We start from the raw sequence: 25,727 nt of genomic DNA on the forward strand, positions 1-25,727 counted from the left end.
TCCTCCATTTTTCTAATGGTAAGCTCAGGTGTTTCTGAACTGTAAATTGGTTTTTGCATTTCGTAAATGATGTATATCCTTGGCAACCTGCAGACTTTTTATGCCCATAACACATAAGAACATACTGTCTAAATGGTGACTCTAAACACTGACAACCTTTCTGACAAATAGAGATGACAATCAGAGCACCAATGTCTAAAAATTGGAAAATCACTTAATTCTTGTCTGAGAACTGTCAACAGTTGAAATATCCAGAAAAGAACATATTAATCATATGTATATTTTGTCATTCTTAATCTTGAAGCAATTAGAATACATTATTTCAAGAAACTGTTTTCTTGGTTATTTCTCTGCCCCATGACTCTCTATTTTATGCGGAATTCCTTAACCTGAGTGACTCATACATATTAAAAATAGTACATAAAAAAGTAAGAGCAATTTGTTAAAACAGATACTATTGATGCTAGAATTTTAACTCCAGAATTAACAAAAAATCCAAAGACTCCCAATACAAGCAACTGTAATAAAAGCAAATATTATCCAAAGTTTCTTTAAAAAGAAAGAGAAAGAATAACCTGTCACTCATGTTCTCATCTGAGCCTTTTTGCTCCTCATATTCCATTTTGTCCTTATTTGCTTGGTTCACTTCTTCATTTTCTATAACAACTCCTTCATCCAAGATTTCTGGTCCTTGTCGAGCTGCAGATACTTTTCTCTTTTTCACTTTGCTCTTGGAAAACTCTTGGTGCTGGTATGATTTATTGTTATTGTCCATTTCTTGATCTCTGCTGTTATCCTGCTGCTGAGTTATTGTCAGAGCATTAGAGACTTCTGATGGCAGATCTATTGCCATCCGTTTTACCTTTCTTCTCCGGCGCAAAGTTCTGTTTCCCAAACTGTCAACAGCCAAATCTGGTTCATGCCACAGAGGTCTTTTGCCTCTAATGTTATTTAAGTTTGAGGAAGGCCTTCGTTTAGCAACCAACAACTGGTCATCGGAGTCACTGTGGTCTTTCTTATTAGCATGATTCTCCCTGTAGTCTTTGTTTGACTCCTCTAAACTGGAATCGGAACCTTCACTTAAGCAGTGACCAGTCTCCCAGGGATGATGGGTGGTAAATGAACGTCTTTTTCGTCCCCTCCTTTTCCTTGCCTGTCGCTTTAGAAGACAAGACACACTTCTAGAATGATCTCCAGTATCAGCAAAACCTCCTCTGGCTTGCTCTGAACTTTCTTCCAGTGCTGAGACCAGATCATGAACCAGCTCCTCCATAGTCCTACTGAAATGCCTAAATATTTCAGGAAAAAGAAAACACACAAGAAAACATCAAGTTAATCTGAACTGTTAAGCATAAACCATAACAATTTTATTTGGCAAAATCACTTTGGTCACTTTAGGTAAGGTAGTAAATGTCCATCCTATAAAGATTATTCTATTTCTGCCAAGAGACAAAACCTCACCAACCAGTCCTCTGCAATTTGGAACACATCAGTATACATTACTTTTAGAAGGTATTTTCACAAACTTAGAAAGAAAAGGCAGGCGTTTCCCCATTTGTTTCTGGCCTCATTATTATTGTTTGGTTTTAATTCACCTCATCACACTTTCATGATTTTCAGGGATTCCATGCGGCAAGAGCATCAACAAAGACTACTCGCTCTAACTGCAGGTGAGGAGCATACTTTAAATTCATGAACAGGAAATGGAATATATAATATTCTTTCTTGATAGTACATTAAGGAGTTTTGTTTAAGAGTTCTCATTATGATAAAATATTTTTAAGATAACTATCTCCTGATGCTGCCTAAATGCCAAAATGAAGTTAAGACAGTAACTCTTTGATAAGATGACTTTTTTCTTAATTCTGTCTTTCCAAATAGCTGATTTCTGTTTGATTTAAAAAAAAATACTGATTCAGTGAAGTTACATTAAGTTGAGAGAATACTGGCTACAAATAATTCTAGAGTATTAAATGCGAAGCTTCCTACCACCTGTAGGCACTTACATCCATAGACTCATGTGCTTGCATGAGGAAAAAAAATCCCTAAAAACACACAGTGTCTGATTAAGGTCTTATCCCTTTTGAACATTTTGCTTCTTCTGCCTCAAATTTCATTAGCATTTAGCATGTCTTTAACTCAGTATACTTCAGTAATTTCACCCATGCATTACATGAACATCATTATGAAAAGAAAACATTAAATGATTGCTGCTGAACTCTAATCCTTCTCTGAAGGCTGTGAACCTTCTCTATAAACATAACAACCAGACTCTCACATCAAAGGATCAGAAGACCCCTTTTGTTGAGGGAAAGCAGAGAACAGGACAAACTTCAATGTTAAAGGTACTTAATGGTGATGGCTGAATGGACAGTCGTGATCATATGAAACAAAAAATTTAAATGGGAAAATCAAAGAACATGTTTAAGAAGAAATCCAAGCTGCTCATGAAACATCTTACCTAAAGAAGTCATATATTCTCCTTTTAAACCATTTTCAGAAACACTTATTTTTAACATTTCAACTGCAAGATCAATAAAAGCACAGAAAGTGGTAGAAAAACAAGTTTATTTTGAATTCTTGAAACTATTGTGTCACTTCTTTCCCTCTGTTTCTGTCCTGCTGTAATCTCTAGTCATATTATTCCCTCCTTATTTAATGTTTTCTTTGGCTCTCAGTACAGCAGAATTATCATATTGTCTTGTAAGTGGTGAGACAGCTCTGGAAGAATGCTACGCTTCTCCTTATCCACTTGGTTCAGAAGAATGAAAACATCCATAATCACACAAAATTACTTCTCAGAAGCAAAAGAAGCAACTCAGAGGAAAAGCATTCCAAACGAAGCAACAATTTTCTGAAAATTCAGAAAGAGAAAAGTGGAAAAGTGGAAGCCAATTAGTCTAAAAATTACTTCTAAATGTGGCAGCACAATGATGTAAAGCTAATTCTTTCTTTGATTTTTCAAAGATTCAATTACTGCAGAGGGTTTGAGGGGAGAGGGAGGTGTTTGGTTTTTGCTTGGGTTTTCTTGCTTGTCTGGTAGGAATATACACAGGATGCCTGAATATATCAGCCCCTGTTTCTCAGTAGCTATAACTGCTCAGTGGGGAGGGCACTGGCCCCTTTAGCCTTGCTATTAAACCCACAGGGTGAGATATATCCTCACAGGTGCACATATCAGAAATGAGATGCCATTAAGATTTAAGGGTCCTTTCTAAGACTTTTGTACTAATATAGCAGGAGCTGTAACACTCAAACAGATAAACTCCAGCACATTTAGGTTAATTTGAGACACCAATTCCCCCAGCTGCCTGCCCAACCTCTTCTGCCACAGACTTTTGCATCCATAGCAAACTGACAGAAGTGGGGGTACACGAAAAAGTGAACTAGTAGGCTTAAACCTACATTTAGCTCTCAAAACAAAGAGGTTTCTGCTAACATGCCAGAATATATACTAGCTTATATGTCTCTTGCAGCCCATTCTGCCAGTGCCCCTGCAGCACAAAGCAAAAGGGAAAGAAGACAGGGACACTAATGTCTTACACCACAGTTTATGATTAATTCCTTCAATTCAGTATCCCTAATCTGTATGGATAACTGTATCACTAAAATCAATGTAGCTCCTAGAGTGGACATACCAATTTACTCTAGAAAATGGCATAAGGATGGTGGTAAAGTTGCCTTAGTTCCAAAAATACTTCAAGATCAAACACAATATATCCAGCTCTGATTTTTATATCCCAATTCTTGCCTTGAATTCTTACCAAAATACTGTCAATACAGATGGTGCTGGATCAAAAGATGAAAGTCAAGAAGAGTGAACATCCTTAAGTGTTTTTAAAGTAAAGGGTTAACAAGATTCTTAAAAGGCCCTGAGCAGTAAAAGGACTTAAATTTCCAGCAGACTATGACTTTGAATATTATGCACTCCTGCAATTAATCTTTTCTATTGAATATCAAGTCTCTTCATTGCAACTCCTGAATTAAGATTTGTACAGGGCAGTGATCTTATTTACCCTAAAAATTGCAGCCATGGTTCAATGTATAATATAGCTGTATCATAACTGCATTACATCTTAGGCAGATTGGACAAATCAATATTGTAATTATTTCAACATGTTTCCTTAGAATGATTATGAGAATTACTTGATCAATTCAGGACAGTGCAAGTTCCTTTGTAACAGATTGAGAATACAATCAAAAATCACTTCAGCTTTTTATTCACGTTGTATTTTCAACATGCCAGTGGTTCACATTGAAATTCCTTCTCCTGAAAAGCCAAAAAATCTCTTTTGCTTCATTTTATTATTGCTTTCATTTCTCCTGCTATAATTGAAGTAAAAAAAAAAAAAAAAAAGGCAGCAGTAACCAGATAGAACAGTTAATCTCAAACCTGTCTTCAAAATTCAGGAGCATATTTCCACTACAGAATTATTTATCACATAAAATCAGTTTTGAAACTTTCCATAGTTCACAACCAGCTGTCAAGTTTGTATTCCCAACCTTTGCAGCAATTTTAATCATTGCTGCAGATGGTACTGTAACAAAAATATTTGCATTTGAAACAAGTTGAAAAATAACTATAAGAAGTATTAAAGGCATTACCAGTATCAACAATATTCAGTAAGATAAGAAATTTCAAAGGTTGTAACAATGAATGTAGAACAACATATTGAGGTACATAAAATATTAAGATGAGCCACAGTTTAGTATGACTCACAAAAGGCTATAAAAATGTACTTACAGCAACAGCCCACAGCTAGCAATAAACTGTAATGTCCTCACTAGGAGAAGATTCTACTTTACTACAAGAAAATCTAGTTTGCCTACACTGACCTTTATATTTATCTGAAGCAATTTTAATGTAGTTCACCAAAGGCTGACTCTTTTCCTCTCAAACCCTTACCAAAACAGACCATGTAAGTACCGTTTGCAGGAAACAGCGTAACTGCTTTCACCTGCTCCAAAACAGGTCACACAGCCTCTGTTCAGTATGAACATTCAAACTGAAAATCCTAAGGGAAATAATGGGCACTTACTTTTTCTGTGAAAATTAAGTATCATTTGTCTTCACTTCCCACCTAAAGCACGTAACAAAGCTTTGACTGCTCACAAAATATTTAACAAACACACACTGATGAGAAAGTTAATTTAGTTGCACAACTCTTAAAGAGAGGCATTATCTCTTACCAAATCAACAGCTGCATTTACATTTACTTTCTAGTTCTGTACCTTTGACTGTTAAATAGGTCTGGGGTTTCTTGCAGCTAAATTTATGCTGCATCTGTGCCTCATCAATTCTGAAAAAAACCCATGCATTTTGCTGTCTTCACAACCCAGCTTGATCACAAGCTAAAAGCACGTGAAAAATCAAATAGTTCCTTCAACATCAAGATTATAAACCCGAATTTCCTATAATCTTTTCCCATATGGATTCTCTGATATCTTGTAACACAGGTGTACTCACAATGTACCTTTATCTTCAGACAGCTACTAATTTGAATCCCATTTCTCTACCTCAGAAGCTATTTTCACAAAGCCTTAGAAACGTTAGTTTTGAGATCCCTGTTTTACTAATGAGTGTGATAGAAATTTGGATTGAACAGGTGCAAGTATTTGGGAGGTAGCAGAACATGATAAATCTCACTTCCTTGCCGGAAGAATTTATGGATTAAAAAAAAGAGAACTATCGTGTTCTTGGAATACACGAAGGGGGAAGCAAAATAAAGCAACATAATGCAGTTAAAATTATTAAAAAGCTAGCAAGAGACGATGGTAGATTAGGAAATAACTGATAAACCTCTGTTTCACAGAAGGCTCTTCTCTCAGGTAACAAATATCAGGACAAGAGGAAACAGCCTCAAGTTGCACCAGGGGAGGTTTAGATTAGATATTAGGAAAAATTTCTTCACTGAAAGGATGATCAGGCATTGGAATAGGCTGCCCTGGGAAGTGATGGAACCTCCGTACCTGAAAGTGTTCAAAAAAAGGTGTGAATGTGGCACTTGGGGTCACGGCTTAGTGGTGAACACAGTAGTGCTGGTTCAACAGTGGGACTTTACCTCGGAGGTCTTTTCCAACCTTAATGATTCTATGATCAGAAACTGAAGTTGTGCCTAGACTATTTAAACTCACCTGTCATTAAAAAGCCATCTCTATGAGGAGGACGAAGCATCTGGTTCCACATCCACACCTATTTACCTCCTTAAGCACTGTCTGCTGGACAACCAGGTATGAAAAGCTACACTATGACCAAAATGTATTCCACCCCTTCCACCCTGCACTGACCATTGCTATGGGGCATAGCACCCAGTCACCAAGAATCTCCGTACTCTCCCACTTCTGACGATCCTGCTCCCCCAAGAGACTAAGAGACAATGCACCGACAACATATTCAAAATAAATCTGACATGCAGACCAAAGAAACTTAATACTAATGTTATTTTCATACCATAAAATTTAAAAATGTGACAGTATCACAACAGACACTTATAGAAATTAAGAAATTTCTAAAATTTATAGAAATTATAGAAACGGTTTTGACTTTTATGTATGATAATGTGAACAGTTATAAAGAGTTATAAAAGCTGAGGACTCTTGAGACAAACCAGGATACTATGCTGGAGCACATCTATATCTGAAAAGGGAAAAACAAACCCAAAATCCCAGATTACTTTTCACCTTCAAGGTATGCCAACACTCCTTTGTTGCAGTCCATTATGTGTGTATATAAACCAGTTCCAGAAAATAACAAAGCATGGGAGGATTTTGAAAAAAATTAAGTTTCATGAAAGTCATTGTTCCTCAATAAAGACAGTTAATAAATTGCTGGAAATGTCTATGAACTTCTATATCATATATACAGCTCCCAGTAACTGCATACAATTACTACCAACATCAAGAGGATGGATCCAGGCTCTGCTCAGCAGTGCCAAGCAATAGGACAAGAGGCAACAGGCTACAAAGATGATCAAGGGACTGGAACATCTCTTACAAGGAAAGGCTGAGGGATATGGGCCTGTTCAGTCTAGAGAGACGGCTGAGAGGGATCTCATCAATGTCTGTAAGTGTCTGAAGGGAGGGTGTCAAGAGGATGGATCCAGGCTCTGCTCAGCGGTGCCAGGCAATAGGACAAGAGGCAATGGGCAGACACAATGCACAGGAAATTCCACCTGAATATGAGGAAGAACTTCTTTACTGTGGGAGTGACAGCACACTGGAACAGATTGCCCAGAGAGGTTGTGGAGTCTCCCTCACTGGGGATATTCCAGAACTGTCTGGATGCAATCGTGTGCCATGGATGTGTGCTCTAGGATGTGTGCTCTAGGATGACGCTGCTCGAGCAGGAAGGTTGGACCAGATGACGCACTGGGGTCCCTTACAACCTGACCCATTCTGTGATTATGTGATTCCATCCTACACAATAAAAAGTATTTGAGCAATGATGGCATTTTATAACTGAGTATGCTGCTGATCCTCCTAAAAATTAGGGCCAGGCTAACTCGCAATAAGTATATCTGACTTTTCTATAACTGCTGCTTATCTAAGAAGGCACAACAATAAATACTATCAGTCTACTTATATTTAACAGTGAAAAAGTGTTTAGTACAGAGCAATGGCAATACAGTTAGAAAGATGCTGACATGAACTACATTTAACAAGGCTCTAACACAAATGAATTGGTCAGCCAGAAATGAGATTTGGAGCAATTTATCATGAGAGGGAGCAATTCTTGCAATCCCATTGCTGCCATTTACTGATATGCTTGCCCTTTTCAGAAGTATGAGTTCATTAATTAATTGTCAAGGTGCAGAATTACATGAACTGTCACATGGTGGTAATATGCTATAGCACCACAGTCATTATCAGAGTGCCCAATAAGTACCCAAAACACAAACTATTCCCAAATTGCTGCATGTGTTCACTATTTAAATGAAAAACATTCAGCTTCAGAGCAGTTTTACCATTCAAAGTGAACAATTTTACTTTGTGGTTGTTCTGAATCTATTCAGCTCTTTAGGGTCTTAATGCTTTTAAAAAAGCCCAAGTTCTTAATTTTCTACATCAAGTATTAGGCACTGAAAAAAGTATTTTCCTGCATCTCACTCAAATGGGCTTCCTTTAATAGACAACTTCTGAAATAACTTCTATATAATAATAGGAAAGATCTGAGGAGTAGTGAGATTTTCAACAGACCTTCCTTCAGAACTACTAAACTAAGAGTGCTGTAGATAACATATCAGTATTTTTCTCTGTATTGAATTCCTCTGGGGACAAGCAAAATCACTACTGTCTGATGAGAACTACAGAAGACTATGCCCACACCTCATGTTGCTGAAGAGTATTTTAAAAGCCTCTGGAACTAAATTACTTTATGTGGACACAAACCAGTAAAATTTAAAGATGCATGACAGGTATATTTAATGAAAAATATCTCAGAGTACAGACACATGTTGGGAATGTCTTAAGCAACGTTTCTGTTGTATGCAGCATTTCTACTCAAGTAAAAATTCCTGTGCCACTGGAGTATATCTCATTCTCTGAAACGTTCTGAATTATACCAACAGAAGTTATATTTACACCAGGCAAATTTGGATGTCTAGCAATTCTGGCAAGCTTCTTCTAGCCAATACACATATCAGGGCAAGTAAAATCCCTCTTTGAAAGTTTTCTCATTTAGAAAATTGTAAAAAAGCCATAAATTTCCCACGGGAAAAAAAACCCTGGTGCTATCAGCAAAGTGGAGGACAAATGGAGCTTTCTGTGCAAGAAAACAAAGTGCTAAGCCTCTCCCTTCCTCTTCTTCCCCATCCCCAGAAAAGAAACAAACAAAAAAAAATTAAAGAAAAGCTACTTTAGATCTGGGAAATCTACCAGTAGGTATATGCAACATAGGCTCCAAAAAAGCCTCAAGGCCTCAAATTATTAAGAAAAAACACACACAAAAAAATCCCACCACAACCCTCCTCGTTTACATTAGTAACAGTGAAATGAATGACAAACTTGACACATCAGTTGATATCTAACATATCACAAAGTATGTAACATTTCAGAAAGAAAATGAAAGGCTTCCCAGCTGGTTGTTTGGGACACCCTATGTCTATCAAGTCTCTCCACTACCAGTCTTTATACCTCCATGGCCTATAAACAAAAGTGACTTTTTCTATTCTGTTACTTGGCTTCCCCTATTCACAGTGCTACAGTAAAAATAACAATGCCTTTGGGGTCACTATGCTGGCACATGGAATTACAGCAAACAGTAAATCTGTGAACCTCATTACAGGAGAACTACTCATGCTTTCCCTGCTCGATGGCTACAGCAGCACTTGTTGATTCTTGGTTTGCAATAAAAAAACTCCAGAGCAGCAAACCCCCGTCACTGGACGCTCAGCTGCACACACTGCAAGGGCTTTAGGCCTTAGAGAACCTACCACTGTTAGAAAAACCCAAACGCGCAGGGAAACCTAACTAAGCTTGGGACAAAAGTTTTGATTCATCGTTTGCCTGCAGTCCCTTTTAAGCAAGGCGCGGAAATTCCTCCCTCCGCCTTACTGCTCGCTCATAAACGCGCCGCGCCGCCGGGACGCGCCAGCGGCACCTGTCAGACCTCCGGCCGCGCATCCCCGGGGAGGGCACCATCACCACCCCCATCACCTCCGCCCCGTGTCAGCGGCAGCCCCGGGGAGGGGGCACCACTCGCCCCCACGTTTCCAAGCCCCACCCGCGGCAAGGGAGACGCTGTTCCCGACCCGCTCCCGCCTGCAGCAGCCCCGCGGGCGGCGGACACGTGCTCCCTGCGGGCCCGGGTTTACCAGCTCTTCCTCGCCGTCTGAGCTCGGGTCGGGGTAGGATCAGCGACCCGGAACATGAACCCGGCGCCTCGGCCGGCCGCTCCCCGGGGAGGCTGGCGCCGCTTCGCAGAGACTGTGCCGAGGGCAGGCGGGCAGGGGCTGGGGCCGGGCGGGCTCGGGCCGGGCGGGCGGGCGGGCGCGGGCGGCCGGCGCTGCTCCTCACTCCCCCATGATGCGGGCCCGGAAGCGGCCGCAGCACCGGAGGAAGCCGGGCGCGACCACCTCGCCTCTTCTCGGCCCTCTCCCGGCCGCTGCCCAGAGGCTCCGCGTCCCCCCCCAGAACCCCCGTCTCTGCCCCGGTGCAGCCCCGTGGAGCCTTCGCTACCCCCGGAGCGGTGCCGGTTCCTGCTTGCGGGGCTGCCCGGGCAGTGCCCCCCCCGCGCCCCAGCGCAGTGGGACGGTCCCGTTGCCATGGCGGCGGCGTCGGGAGGGCGGGAGCAGGGAGGGAGCATGGCTGCCCTGGCCCGGCTGCAGGAGAGGCTGTCGGAGCTGCGGGAGGAGTATTTCCTTGAGAACAGGTACCCGGGCCGAGCCAGTGGTGGGGCGGGTCACACCTCCTCATACTGGGCTGGGGCGGCAGGGCGGGTGAACCCCGGCTCTCCCACAGCAACCAGATGGCGGCAGTCCCCCTGGAAATTGTCCAGTTCTGGGCTCCTCAGTGCGAGAGAGACATGGAGCTCCTGGAGAGGGTCCAGCGGAGGGCTACGAAGATGATCAAGGGACTGGAACATCTGTTACGAGGAAAAGCTGAAGGGACTGGGCCTGTTCAGACACGAAGAGAGGAGTGAGAGGGGACCTTATCAGTGGCTGTAAATACGTGAAGGGAGAGAGTCGAGGATGGATCCAGGCTCTTCTTGGTGGTGCCAAGCAATAGGACAAGTGGCAACGGGCAGAAACTGATGCACAGGAAGTTCCACCCGAATATAAGGAAGAACTTCTTTAGTGTGAGAGTGACGGCTCTGATTGACCAGAGAAGTTGTAGAGTCTCCCTGATTGGAGATATTCAAGAACCCTCTGGACACAATCTTGTCCCATGTGCTCTAGGACGAGCTTGCTTCAGCAGAGAGGTTGGACCAGATGACCCACTGTGGTCCCTTTCCAACCTTACCCATTCTGTGATTCTGTATCACTTTAAAATCCCTCCTGAGAGCACCAACTCACCCCCTTGGTCCCAAATATTGGTGGTGTGATCTGAGGAGACCTGATGGCAGCAGCACAGCGTCTTTAGAGGGTCCATTTATACACTGAAAATACTTAATGTCCTGCTGTTTTCCTGCCCCCTCCGCTAATTCTGAGGGAAAAGAAGCCTCTGGAAACTCCTAAAAGGCGTTGGGCCTCGCAATTTTAGCCCTCTCCCGCTCTGAGAGCCGGCCTCCTTTCCCCCAGTCCGGCCTCAGGAGCCTGCTGATTCCCAGAGGATCTGTCATAGCGATGCCAGGATGCGGAACGCCAGCCCTGAGCCCCTGCGCTGGTGGCTCAGGTCTGTGACTGTACCTGAACGCTTGTCCTCTTGCAAGGCACTACTTTTCCTATTTTTAAATTTTTTAAATTTTTTTTAAAGTTAATTGAAAGAAAATACCCCCAAATTCTGAGCGAGTTGATGTTTATTATCCGCACTGTTTAAAATTGAGCTTCTGAATTAGACTGTGCAACTTGAGTTTCTAAGTACCTGGGACATGTTTTGTCTTTTTTTTTTACCAAGTCAAGGAGGTGTTTATTCTACTTAAAGATCTAACATATCCCACACAGTGAGCAATGGGCTGATAGATTAGATCATCTATTACACTTCTCACCAACTGGGACAGTTTGCACTGCCAACTTTTCTGGCTGCTAACGTGATGGCCAACTTATCCTAGATCAGATTTCAGGAAATAAAGTGTTTTAAAACCGACTTTAATATTGCATAGATTTGTCCTGTAAACTCTTTTATTCAACTGCATTGTTGCTGTTGCTGTGTGTGTAATGCAAATACTCACTCACAAAAAAAAAAAAAGAAGCGTGTTTACCATAGTTGTAGTTTAATTTTTCTTCACTAATTAGTGAATCATTTATTTTTTAATCTAATTACAACATCATTATCATGAATAACAAAGCTCCTGAACATTCCTAGAAGTTACACAGAGATCAAGTCCTACCTGCATGTAAAGTGTTGTGTTTTCCTGTTCTTCCCCTGAACTTTTGTTCATACTGCTGTGGCTGTACACGCAGCAGTTCACTAAACAAACATCAGTTACAGGAGACTAGGCTTGTATTTCACATATTTCAGGTTAGAAAGAGCAGTCTGAGCCAGACTTGGAAATCCGTTGGAGGGCAGCATGCTTGATGTTTGGGGATTTGTTTTTTGGCAGAGCTTTCCAAACATGAATTGTTTCCCTTTTAAGAATAGGCTATGATCCATCAGCTTCTGAAAATTCAGATTTGCAGCTGAGTGTTTAAATGAGAGGATTCAATCATTTCAGCTCAGTAACTAATCTTAATAATATTTTTCTGATCTTCATAACATTCCTGTCATGCTTTTTGCAGAACTCAGTTTATGTGAGAGGTATGAGGTGTCTTAAACTGGCTTTTTGGGGAAAGCACCTTTCTAGACAAGGACTTGCCCAGTGATGTCATAATGCAAAAATACCATAAGCCTGCACTTTGAGAAATACGCTGTCAGCATAAGCATTAGACTGTACAGAATCCATTAGTGCACTCTCTTAAGTGTTAAACAAGTTTGTCACTGTACTCATTCAATAATGCTTTTATTTACTGTAGCATCTGTATGTCCGGTGCTGACCTTGAATATGCCTTTTTTTCTTTCAGTAAAGTCTTTGAGAAATACTTGTGACTCTAAAAGCTTTATTCAAACAGTGTGACAACTATGCGACCTGATCAAAAGGGCAAATACCTGCCTGAGAAACTTTCACCTCAAACCACTTCTGCTGGCAAGGGCAGTTGAAAGGGTTTGTGGATCTGTCTTCTTGTTGGTCTGCTTCAATAAACTTTACAAGGACTTCTAAACTGCCTTAGCCAGGCAAGAGAATGCCAGCTAAAAAAATCTAACAGAAAGTAAGAGAGGAGAAGGCTTCTGCTCTTCCAGAAGCAGGCTGTTGTCATTGCCAAGTGGGTAGGACTGGTTTTGGAGCTGTCACCTCTGGCATGGCCAGTCCCTCATCCCCTCCATTTCCAGGCAGTAATTGTGGTTGCCTGTCCAGGCCCAATTTGCTCAATCAAAATCCTTTTAATCAAAATCATTTACCTCTAGGTAAAAGTATTCTGAAGGTGTCTACTTCCTATAAAGTCTCAGAGTCTGCATAAGGAGGGATCAAGGAAGCTCTCTAGCCAGCTTTGAAAATTTTTTCTTTTGTGGTCTTAAGTTGAAAAAGTCTGTTTCCCACAGTTTTGAGGTGCTGAAAAGGTCTGATGAATGTCAGATGACAATGAAAATTTGTGTCCACTTAATGTGATTTGAGAGCACATGCTGCACCATATGATATAAAATGAGTGGAGCTAATGTTTCTTGATCTCTGATAGTAAATCTGCATTTCAATTCACAAGAAATATGATGAGGATAATCCTAATTTATCAGATAAAAATTAATCTTGTTGGTGTTTACTGATGCAATTAATGTTGACACAAAACTTTGTTAGAGCTAACTAATGTCAGCTAATTAAGGAAACCAACTAATAGTAACCTAATTGTTATTTTGTGTCAGGTGTAACAAATTAAAGTATTTGGTAAATATGTTCCTGATAAAAATAAGTTAACAAAAAAAATCCATGAAAATTAAAATATAATTTTAAGTTCAAAGACTTGACAGTTACTAGCATTTTAAAACAAATAAAAAATAAATAAAAGCCAGAAATGATCTCATAGCTGAGTTTTACCCGTCATCATTGAAACTCATAATGGTAATGATTTCTTCCTATACTCTCTTAAAAGCCTCTTCAGGTTAATATATTTCTTTAATCTGTTTTAGAGTCATGGTTTTCCTTACATGACTTCTAGCTTTGTCACAAACACTATTCTAATAGACAGTCACGGAGAGAATGCAAGCAAGGGCTATCTCTTGGAATTATTTTCTGATGAGGTCCTTTTACTTGTGCTTCTTGTGTTTCTTTTCCACTTGTGCATGTCTTTTTCTTTTACTATGTCATTTGACACAAAGCTTTGACATTTAATAGTTCTTGAAAATCTCCTTGAAGTCATCAATTCTCCCCTACATCTACCTTGCCTCTTCTGCTGCCTCACCAGTATCTCTTTCTAGATAACCTTTCTTTTCATGTAACTTAAAACCAAATCCTTCATCCTTCTCTATAGCCTCCCTTTTTCATTATTTCCTCTAGGATCTGTATTAATCAATGCTGCAACCCTAGCATATTTTGTAATTCTGTTGTTTCCTTTTATTCCCTCCTTGGCTGTAGCACATGTCAATATGCTGCCAGTTTCATATCTACATCATCTCCGAAATCTGTGTCTTTGAATTCCCATTGTGAGAAGTTCTGTCAGGACTCAATAAGCTGTTGCAGTGACTACTGTATTTCCATGTAAAAGATTCCTGTGGTCATCCCTTTAGAATCTATTTAAATTACTAAATCCATTTGTTTCCAATGGAAAGTGTTAAGCCACACTAAGATTTTGTTTCCTGATGTTCCAGGCCTTCTAAAGTTTGGAAATTCCCACGCCTGGTTTCTTTCCTATGCTTTCATTGTCATAACAATATTTCACCTGCAATGGAAGAAGTCCATGTGACATGCTGACACGAATATTCAGTATTGTGTGAGAATAAGAAATACACTCTCCCAAAACTTACATCCCCTATGAGTTGCAATGCTTTTTATCCTTGTTACCTTCATACTATGCAACTAATGTAAGTTACATTTTTCTGCACTGCCATTGAATTATGTAGAATTAGGAAGTGAAAAGGATCCCAAACTGCAACAATAAAACATATTTAGAATATTTTTTTTTTACTTTGGTTCTACATTGCCATGCTGATAATTATTACTGCTTTTATATTTTCAGATCTATAGATGAAGACAGAAAAATAAAGTACAGAGCTGCTGTCAAAATCCAGAGCTGGTTTCGAGGATGCAGAGTCCGAGCCTATCTGAGGTAGTATATTAAGCCTACCTAGCCTATCCTAATCTGTGTTTCAGCCTTGAATTTCTCCTCAAAATTGCTCATGGTATTACTTGATTTTAGTAAAATGGTAGCAGTTAGGGAAAAAAAAAAACCAACCAACAACTGTTATTCTGCTTTTCAACAGAATGAAATATATGCTGTGCCACTCTAAAAAATAATTTTTGATTTTCAGAATGGTATACAGTTAAAATGGCATGATGCTAACAGGTAGCATGGAAATAATCTATCTTCATAACAGATACACAGTATTCTGTAGGAAATCTTGTCATGATTGGAAAAGAAACAAAACAACCAGATGTCCCTTGGATATGCTGATTCAGAGACTTTTCTTATAGAATGATAGAATATCCTGAGTTGGAAGGAACCCACAAGGATCATCCAAGTCCAATTCCTGGCCCTGAACAGGGCTCCTCTAGAGTCACACCATGTGCCTGAGAGCGCTATCCTAACATTTCTTGAACTCTGTCAGGCTTTGTGCTGTGACCACTGCCCTAGGGAGCCTGTTCCAGTGCTTAACCACCCTCTGGGTGAAAACCTTTTTCCTAATATCCAACCTAAACCTCCCCTGACACAACTTAAGCCACTCCCTCAGATCCTGTCCCTGGTCACCACAGAGAAGAGATCAGTGCCTGCCCCTCCTCTTCCCCTCACGAGGAAGTTGTAGACTGCAATGAGGTCTCCTCTCAGTCTCCTCCAGGCTGAACAGACCAAGTGACCTCAGCCATCCTCATACGGCTTCCCCTTCACCATCTCCAAAACCCTCCTTTGGATGCTCTCTAGTGGCTTAATATCCTTCTTACGTTGTAGTACCCAAAATTGCTATAGTATTCAAGGTGAGGCTACCCCAGTGCAGAGCAGAGCGGGACAATCCCTTCCCTTGAGCGGCTGGCAATGTTTTGCCTGATGCCCCCAGGACACGGTTGACCCTCCTGGCTGTCAAGGCACTGCTGATCCATATTCAACTTGCCATCCACCAGGACCCCCAGGTCCCTTTCTGTGGCACTGCTTTCTCTTATTGTTGTTGTTGTTACAGAAAAATTGCCTAGTGAGAGTACGGCAACTGGACTTTTATTGTAGAAATTAAGGTCTACGGCTGGATTTAACCAGGTCATTTTAAAAAAATATTTCTTTTCATGATTTTCTCCATTTATAAATCAGAGATCTTTGTTCTGTAAAGTGCTGTATCAACATTAGAGGTCTTTTCCAACCTTAATGATTCTATGGTTTCTATTCTAATCAAGATCCTAAAGATCTTGGAGTTCTTTTCCAACCTTAATGATTCTGTGGTTTTATGATGTTGATACAAGATTCTCAGAAACACTATGATTGGTCCCTTCTCCCAGAAAGTCCTTCTCTGTTTTTTATGATCGTAAGCCCAACTGGTCAAACTCATGTACTCAAATTTCTGTATCTTCATAAAAATTAGGGGGAGGGATTTTTACATCTTCTAGTTTGGCCTCTTGCCTGTCACAGGTCATTATGTATCATCCAGACAGACTGTGTCAAACCTAAGTAATTATTAGGTTAAATAAAATTAATTGTTTAATGGCTAGTATTTCCCTCACAGAAAAATAGGCTACAGTCATTATGTCCACTTGTTAAAAAAAGCACAGGTAATTTGTTTTCCATTGGTGGTTCAAATGTGTTGTCACAGGATGCAGCTGTCACAGGCAAGCATTCAGCAGGCAAACAAACATGGTATTTCAACCCTCTAAGAAACCAGTGTCAGAAAGCACCTACAAAGACAAAGGTTTGGTTATTCACCCTCTCTTTCCAGGACATGAGTAACAGCTGTTACTTTCTGCTGTAGAAGAAAGTGAAAACCCAAGTGTCTTTGCCAATCTATTCTATAGGAAAATGCTTTTCCAAACACACATTTGTATTTAGTAATGACCAATGTAAGAAGAAGTAAATCTCAGCTAAGTGTAGAAGAGGATTTTCTCTGCAACTGTGTGCAAACTGATCTTGCTCAGCATCCTCTTGATTTCTTGGCCTGTACCAATAGTTTGTCCAGGAGAACTAGGAAAGAGATTGCCCCCCTGTACTTGACACTGATGAGGCCTCACCTCATTTACTGTGTTCAGCTCTGGGTCTCCCACTACGAGAAAGACAGTGAGTTGCTGGAACATGTCCAGAGAAGGATAATGGAGCTGGGGAAGGGTCTGGAGCACAAGTCATATATGGAGCAGCTGAGGGAACTGGGGTTGTTTAGCCTGGAGAAAGGGAAGCTCAGGGAAGACCTCATTGCTCTCTAAAACTGCCTGAAAGTGATAGTGAGGTGGGGGTCGATCTCTTCTGCTGTGTATCAAGTGAAAGGATCAGAGGAAATGGCCCTAAATTGCAGTGCACGAAGTTCAGGTTAGATATTAGGAAAAAAAAAATTCAGTGAAGAAGTGATTAGGCATTGGAATAAGTAGTGGTGAGAGACGGTGGAGGCACCGTCTCTAAAAGTGTTCAAGGGGTGTCTGGATGTGGCACTTGGGGATATGGTTTAGGGGTGATAATTGTGATACTGGGCTTATGGTTGGACTAGGTGATCTTGAAGGTTTCTTCCAACTTTAATGATTCTATAATCCTGTAACTCTCTCTGACTTGGGAGCACAGGCTCCATATAGGCAGTTCTCAGTGTTCTGAATTAGCCTGACTGCTTCCACTGAGTGGACTTCAAGGCTAATGAGTTTGATGTCCTCAGTCAGGTGGTATGAAGGATCCCCTATACAGTTTTTTTAGATAGCCCTGAAGTAATGATTGCATGATTTTCTGCAAAAATTAACCTGAGACACTAATTATAAAATTTGTAGTACCATAATTATATATATATATATGCACATACATATATATTATATATATGTATGTATAAGGACAAAGTACATATTAACTCATAATTAAGCTAGGTGTAATTTTATAAAAGCAAAGAAGATGTATAGAAGTGAATAAGATGTCCTAAAATTCCAGATATCAGTGGGTTTTGTCAAATATTTAAAAAGAGTAAAACTGTGAAAATGTGCATGTAACATAAAAATTCTGAACTGATCAGGTATGTTAGTTAAAACCATCCATGAAAGTAAAATCATATTATTATACAAATTAGATTTGTAAGGCTTTTTCATTGAACTTTTGTAATGATAACCAAATTAACGAAGTTTGCAGTAACCCATTTTTTCCAAAAACCAAAGTATGTGTGTATGCATAAATTTAGGTGTATAACGGTCTATTTGTGTGTGTGTCTGGAGCCCCTGGTGGTCTAATGGAAAGGCGCCGCGCTGTCACCGCGGAGACCCGGGTTCGATTCCCGGTCAGGGCCACTCCCGGGCAGGTGGGGCTCGTTAGCCCTTAAAGGCAACCCACCTACGTCCTAAGGACCTCGCTGCCACCGTCCAAGCTCGCTTGGCCCCGGCAGATGAACCTTAGGATTAAAGGGTGGGCTCAGTTCCGCGCACACTGTGTCTCACCTAAAAAATCCAATGCGCAGGCTGGAAGGTGGAAAGACCTTCCCCGGATCTTCGCTCGCGAAGACTGGCCATTATTATTTATATTATATATGTGTGTGTGTGTGCATAGGTATATATGGATGCATGTATACATATAAAGTGTCTTTGTAGTGGTTATCTGTTTGGAATAAATATGGATAATAATGCTGGGAAGTCTCAAGAAATCATTATTTTGTTAATATATTTCATTTTAGACATCTGAATGAAATGGTGATTTTGATACAGAAGTGGTGGAGAGGATATCGATGCAGAAAACACTTCAGAAAAATGGTGGAGGTAGAAAACTGCTTTTAAAAGTTTTGTTTTGTTATTTGTAGAATACATAGAAGTAATTCATTCCCTCATCATGACATTAAAAAGCTGAATCTTGATCCACAGGCACGTACTTAACTTTACTATCATGAAAAGCACCATTAATTTCAGTAAGCCTACTCATAACAGTCAAGTCAGTGTTTAAGTGTTTGCAGCTCTGGAGTATTAGTCCCCAAACCAGCAATGAGATCTGCTCATGCAGAAGCCTGCCCACATGATGCTAATTGCAGGATTGGAGCTTTTTTTTTTTTCCTGGCAGAACTTCTAATTTTGAAAATAAAATAAGCCAATGTGTCTACACATTGCTGTTTTATGTTTTAGTGGTTTAAATTTCTTACTTAATGAACCTTGAAGTATTTGAGGTTTTGCCTTAAGGCACATAGCAGATCACAGTCAATCTAATTCCCTTGACAGACCTGAAGATCGCTAAAGTGTATGATAGCACACAAGCTAAAACCTCTTTTAACAGGTTTAGAAGATTATTCATCCAGTTTCTGGATTCCAGTACTTACCCAGTGCTAGCCAGGGCTCTAGAGAAAGAGAATCTCATCAGGAAGCTTACAAATTTTGCAGCAATCAGCACAGAAAATACACCTTTTCCCTTCAAATACTTGATTTTGTACTTGCCATCTCTTTGACTGGAGAAAACTAAATAGGACACCCTGATTGGAAGCCAACCTGAAAGCCATACAAGTAGCAGATACAGAGGCACCTTTTACTCCCTTTAGTTCAAGTTAATGCCTTATATTTGTTGTTATACTGTCTTTACTCAATTAAAGGCTGAATTTGGAATATGTAAAAAAAACCCCAAATCTCAGCAGTTTAACACAACTTTCAAGTTAAAAGGATCAGTTAATGTTTGCAATGAACTCTTGCAAATAACAGCTGTAATGATTTCTGACTATGAAACACAATGATACATTTGACATGATAGTTCCTTAAATACACTGGTCACTTTAAAATTTGTCTGCTGATAATGATTAGATTGGTATCTGCTGCCAGCAAACAAGGCAAAGCATATGCACAAATACCCATGATTGCTTGATAATAAATCATTTTAATGATTATATTCAAAATTGTGATATGTGAGTGGTACTGATGCGGAAAATAACAAAGGCTGAGGCTCATCAGATTGGTTGTCCATATGTGCATCACTACTAGTATTTCATTTGCTACTCCTCTACTCCCTCTTCTTCTGATTGTTAAAATACATTAAGTAAAAAAACCCTTACCTACTGATGCCATTTATATGATTAGGGTTATGTGCCTTAAGGTTAGGTTCTTTGGTATAAAGCTTTTTTTCCTAATTAATCTCAAGCTAAAATTAAGAACTGCTCTCCTACAATTTTCTCAGTAACTTAGTTACATTGATTGTGTTGGATCCTGAAGTTTTGCATGACGTGCAGGAAAGTACGAATTTTAAAACCAGGCAAACACCAGAACATGAATCAAACTGTACATCACTGTTTCTTTATTATAATACTCCTCAAAGTCAAAAGTACTTGTTTAAGGAAGGGGAATTGTAACATTTAATTGTTATATGAAGTTGGCATGCATGATGGCTGTATATTTAGCTTACTTTGAAAGGAGATGCAGTTGAGAAAAGTAAATATTTTATGTAATATAGTTATAGAAATGGTTTAGCTTCAACTCAGCAACCAGTTTTAAATAATTCCAGTCCAATAGGAATTAATCAAATGCCTATTTGCTCTACAAAAAAACCCCAAACCACCACAGCAACAACCCAATTTAGACCATGTGTTGCTTTCTTCTCAACCTTAACCTCAATCAGATTTCTAGATCCCGTTTGAATTTGTCATTTCATATTAATTGTTTAAAGCAAAAGAAAACATCAGTGAGAATCAGATCACATTTGTAGGTGGTCCCCAAACATGTTTTTAAATACAAAAGGAGAAAATAGTCCAGCAGTTTATAAACAAAAAGCTTCAAATATATTTTGGAAACATACACTTAGTAAGCTGATAGGAAGACCTGTAACATCAGAGAGATACAAAGACTTCCTGATTCAGAAATGGAGGCGGTACATGTGGATGAGATCGCAAGATAATTTTTCCCAGAGAGTTAACCTGGCAGTGTCACCTTCGAATTGGCACTCAGTGAAAAAATGACAAGCAATCCATTCGACACAGGCTGAAATGAAGGAAATTCCACTAAAAAGTAAGGAAAGGGTCTTCTGGATAAGCAGGCCCCAGTTCAGGAAAGAATCTTTTGTTTAGTATGTAAGTGTAGACTTGGGTTGAAGCACTAAATTATGACTGTTCCTTTGTGAATAGTGATGAACATATTTTCCATCACTTGTAATGGCAAAACTTTCTGATCAGGATTAGAAAATGGGGCAAATCTATTTGCAAAAAAACCTAGATTGTGACACAGCCTTTGGCTTTTGGGGAAAGAATAAGGTTGTACGACAGTTGTATGAGCAATTCTGCATTTGGATGACTTGTGATTTATAGCAACAGTTGAGTAAAAGCAGAATTGTGTAACTTCCTTTTTATTGTGAGTGAGCATCTTAAGTGGTGGTAAAGGCCTGGATTTCTCACACCTTAGTGAGGTATGCAAATTAGGACCCTAGTTGCCACTGACTGTCTCTGTAAATAGTAGACAAAGTTCTTTAATAGTTAACACTTTGCCAATCTCAGAGACAGTGATCCCACTGTCTTTCAGTGTTGATGGTATCAAGAGCATTAATGATGTTAGGTCTCCAATTTAGGTTTGTCAGTGAAATGGGATGCATTCAGACCTGAGTGCTCACAGCCTTCAACTATAAGAAGAATAAACAAAAAGATATAAGATTGTTTAGTTTAATCAGTGATGAAGAGAACTCTGATAAGCATTTTTAAGCTTAGGAACTTCCATTAAAATGTACTTTACGTGGTGGTGTGGCAACTCTTATGTTCCCTTGCAAAGAAAGAGAAGATGAGCTGCAACACAAAATTTTATCAATTTAATCAAACAGTTTAGGAATATACTTAAATCTGGCAGACATTATTTCATTCCATTATTAGCTATCTACTGTTAGTATCACTCTGTAAACATTTATGGACACTAAAGGGGAGAGACAGTCCACTGTTTATTCTAATTTGTACCTTTGGGGCAGATTTTCCCTCAAATATATGTATGCATGCGTGTGTGTGTATGTATACATCTACACATACACGTGAAACTTTTTTGGAATTTAACAATCCTGCAATTTTCTTTCACATAAGAAATATTTTTTTGTACTGTTTCCATTATTAGTAGATTGGTATGATATTAAAGTGAGCATTTAAAATGCACCTTAATTAAACTGCAGGAATTATGCCTTGCTTAATGTAATGAAGAAAGAGAATTTAAAATGAAGTAGCATCATTGTGTTCATTTGTAAATAACATATTGCAGCCAACTGTTTCTTAATTGCCCAGACTGTTGATAAATAATCCAGTCCTGCTGCTCTCCACAGACAATTTGCTTTGGATCAGACTAGGCAATTCAAATAACACTAATTACAGTGAAACCCTTTTATAGTGAATTCCTGTTTGCCATGGGGGAGAAAATCACTATATCAGGGGAAAGCACTTTTGCCTTTGATTTGTGTCTAAAACATGAGAAACACATAAAAGCTGCATGTTGTGCTAAATAAAGGACATACTCTTGCATTCAAAGTACTTATATTTTACTTTTTATGATACAATTGTGAATTATGTTCATTTTGCATTTGTAATTAGAGGGCGGAACAGATGTGAAAGCTTAGTTTAAAGTGATGTATCCATTAAAATAACCTATGCTGCCAAGTGATTGCTTAGTATAATAGGGGATTCGTTCACTATGAGAGGAATTCTACTTTATTGGAAGGAAACCAGGACTTGAGGAAATGTTTTCTATATCAGGGGATTCGCTGTAACATGGTATCATTGTATTTATGATTTTATGATGTTAAAATGAATATTAAATGAAACAAAATTCCCAACGATTACTCGGGAGGCAGCTAAGTACATAACATTTAGTACAGATGGTTGGAAGGCACAATTTTGCTCCATCACTGCATCCGTATCCTTGAACGATTTCGACTGAAGACAGCATTTCTTTGAATTTTTCATTAAACCAGACGTCTTGAAATATGAATTCCTTTTATGTTTCTGTGAGTTTTGGCTAAAAGAACCCCAGTGAATAAATCATACAATACTACGTGTCACCAGCACTTGTGAATATTTCTGCTTTGTTATTCTACTCTCAGTAGAGCACCATTGATTATCAAACTCAGCGGAGAGCATTTTATGATCATATATCTCCATTAGCTCCTAGTTTGACTACCATAGATTTTTCTGGTTAAGCCTGCATTATGTATTAGGAAGCCTATCTCTTCAATACAAAGTTTGATTTTATTCTCTGTAAGCCTAGAACTCTTATTATGTATTATGTATAAAGATTCTTATCTTTTATATGTAAAAATAGGAGGACTGTCTTTGTGTAACTGAAATATATGCCATCTTTTTTTTTCTTGGTTCACAGACAGCATATTTTATTATGAAGATGAATTTCTACAATGAAATGGCTGTCAGGGTAAATATTTCTTCCCTTGTTAAACAAATGAAAAGTCAATTGTGCTCCGAATTTGCTTTTAATAAAATGAGCAAACCAGAATAATATACACTTGATTGATATGCTGATGGCAACAGTGGGAAATAGTACATAGTTAAAAATTAAAGTTACACTCAGTAGTCTGGGTTGTATTTGAAAACTGTAGCTGAATTTAAGGCACCTGCATGTGTCTTGCCCCATTTAAATGTTCATTGTACCTTACGATATGTGATACTGCTAAAACCCCCGAACATTCTGTCTACCAATGCTCTTACAAATGTAGACATATACTTACAATTCTGACAAGCTATAGGGCTTCTATGCTGATTTGCTAATGTAGCTGTGCTTTTTCTTTTGTTAGTACATGACATATGATGTATTGAATCTCAAGAGCTACTATGTGCAGTGGAACTGCACTCATCTCATTGATGATACTCTGAGTGAATTTTGCTAAATGAAGAAAAGTGTCAACAGTCCATGAACTTTAGTAAATCTGCAGCCAGTGCAGTTTGTTACGGGGAAAACTGCAAAATATATTTAACCAAAAATTAGCATTTTTTTTCACTGAACTTTGGAACTGCACCTAAACATATATGTAAAACAAACATGGGAAGGACATGAGATAATTAATTTGATAAAATATTTTTATCTTACTTACTTATTTTGTGATATAAAACTGTTTTACTTGAGAGGCCTATATCTTTTTAGACAAGGCATCTTACCTTTTAATTCTGCCACATGTAGGAATATAGTGAGGATGGAGAATAACTCAAGGAAGCTCCTGTAAAGTAGGAAGATTCTCAGAATGGATTTTAATTTTGTGGCCTTTCTAGGTCCAGAATAACTCAGAGTATAGAGATGTGTTCCCAGTCAGATTTTTTACTTAGTCCTGGTTCTCTCAAAGGCAGAAAGTAGAATCTTACATTTGGTGCAGGTTAGAGAACAGACAGTGTTTAACAGCAGTCTAATTCCTCACAAATGTACTTTTTTGTTATTCTTTTAGTTTATTCCTTAGTTAGCTAGTTGGAAAGTATTCCACAGTGGATAAATGCCATTTACTCATGCAGCTGAAATCATTGAGAAAACATAAGATGTAAGCCAGCTCTTAAAAGTTGCCTGTGTACTTTTAGAAGACATTTGAAGACCAAATTTCAGAGGTAATTATGTATTCTAGTCAAATGGAGTTTTGCATTTGGTCTTTCATTTTTAAAAGAAATTGAATGTGTTCCCATTCATTTGTAATGGAAATATAATGTTGAATCATTAGGTGATATAAATCTTCAAAGTACCATTTTTTCAGTCATGTCCTTTTCTTTAATAGAAATTTAAATCAGTAGAAAACAATAGAACAGATCTTAATTTAGTCGCAAATGTCAGAATCTGTTTCTCCTCTATCTAAATAATCTTGTGTAGCCATATCTGCAGCGCAGATTTAAAATGCTACGAGTCTGAAACACTGCATGGTTTTGGGTTTTTTCTGTCATCAGTTTTCTGAAGAACTAATCAAGGTCCAGGACAATCGAGAATCAGGCCTGTTGAGTTTCTGCACAGTAGGTGCGTGCCCAGACTTTACTTTTCCTAAGTCAACAGTGCCTCATATTCACACATTGGGAGTTTGATTTATGACTAATATAGTTCAGTGTTCTAAAAATATAATAATAACTGCATATGTCAGTCTACATCTCTGTCTTTTGTAACCAGACCTATCAGTTTTACCTTTTAAAATTAAATCAGAGATGTGGTCTTAATCAGTTTCAGTATTAGGTCAAAATATGATTCTCTCCTTTAAAAGATTTAAGGTTACTGTAAATTTTCAGCAACAAAAATAATCTTGTGGCAAAAAAAAATTTTTTCCACGAGCAGATGGCTTTTGATATATCAAGGTTTTGCCATTTGTTTTAGTGCTTAAAATAAACATTATTTATAAGACCACTTACATTTTGATGTTACTTAATGAGGAATATGCATCATTGATTTGACTAGCTTAAGAGGTCATTTAGAACTTGCCCGTTAACAAGCTGTAATCTGCTGAGCACACAATGACTTTGTTTAAAATTATCTGTTCAGTTCTGATCAATGACAATAATTGTTTTGTACCAATCACTGTTGAAACTTGCTAATTACTTTGAAGGGCATACAGACTTATCACTTTTTTTTTTCAAGAATTTTTTAAACATTCACCTTGGAATTAAAAAGAAATTCAGTTGTATCACTTCACACTTCCTTATAAAAGGAAACATTTAGAACTTCCACATTGAAAACATGACAATCATCAGAAGGTGTGTGTAAAATGGTCTTTTCTAAAAAGACTAATCTTCAGTTTTGGGTTCTCTGACGTACAGTACTAGGGAAAGAGAAAACTAGCATA

At 38.8% G+C, this 25,727-nt stretch overlaps 2 protein-coding genes across 3 annotated transcripts in view; one reads left to right on the forward strand and one right to left on the reverse strand.

Moving 5' to 3' along the window:
* Positions 1-10,039, reverse strand: part of GPATCH2 (G-patch domain containing 2) — a 120,694-nt gene extending 110,655 nt beyond the window's left edge. Inside the window, exons 1-2 of the mRNA XM_050315168.1 lie at positions 9,813-10,039; positions 576-1,289 (exon numbers count right to left, since the gene is read on the reverse strand). Of these exons, the coding sequence (XP_050171125.1) occupies positions 576-1,289; positions 9,813-9,868 (770 nt within the window). The 5' untranslated portion in view covers positions 9,869-10,039. The remainder of the gene's footprint in view (positions 1-575; positions 1,290-9,812) is intronic.
* A 223-nt stretch (positions 10,040-10,262) lies between these two features.
* Positions 10,263-25,727, forward strand: part of SPATA17 (spermatogenesis associated 17) — an 89,790-nt gene continuing 74,325 nt past the window's right edge. The window contains exons 1-4 of one of the 2 annotated variants that reach the window (XM_050316533.1): positions 10,263-10,369; positions 14,859-14,948; positions 18,664-18,745; positions 23,291-23,341. In XM_050316533.1, the coding sequence (XP_050172490.1) occupies positions 10,263-10,369; positions 14,859-14,948; positions 18,664-18,745; positions 23,291-23,341 (330 nt within the window). The remainder of the gene's footprint in view (positions 10,370-14,858; positions 14,949-18,663; positions 18,746-23,290; positions 23,342-25,727) is intronic. The other variant, XM_050316534.1, reaches the window with a different exon arrangement.

Source organism: Myiozetetes cayanensis, unplaced genomic scaffold (genome assembly GCF_022539395.1).
Source record: "Myiozetetes cayanensis isolate MyiCay16 unplaced genomic scaffold, myiCay2020 scf2-11, whole genome shotgun sequence".
NCBI lineage: Eukaryota > Metazoa > Chordata > Aves > Passeriformes > Tyrannidae > Myiozetetes > Myiozetetes cayanensis.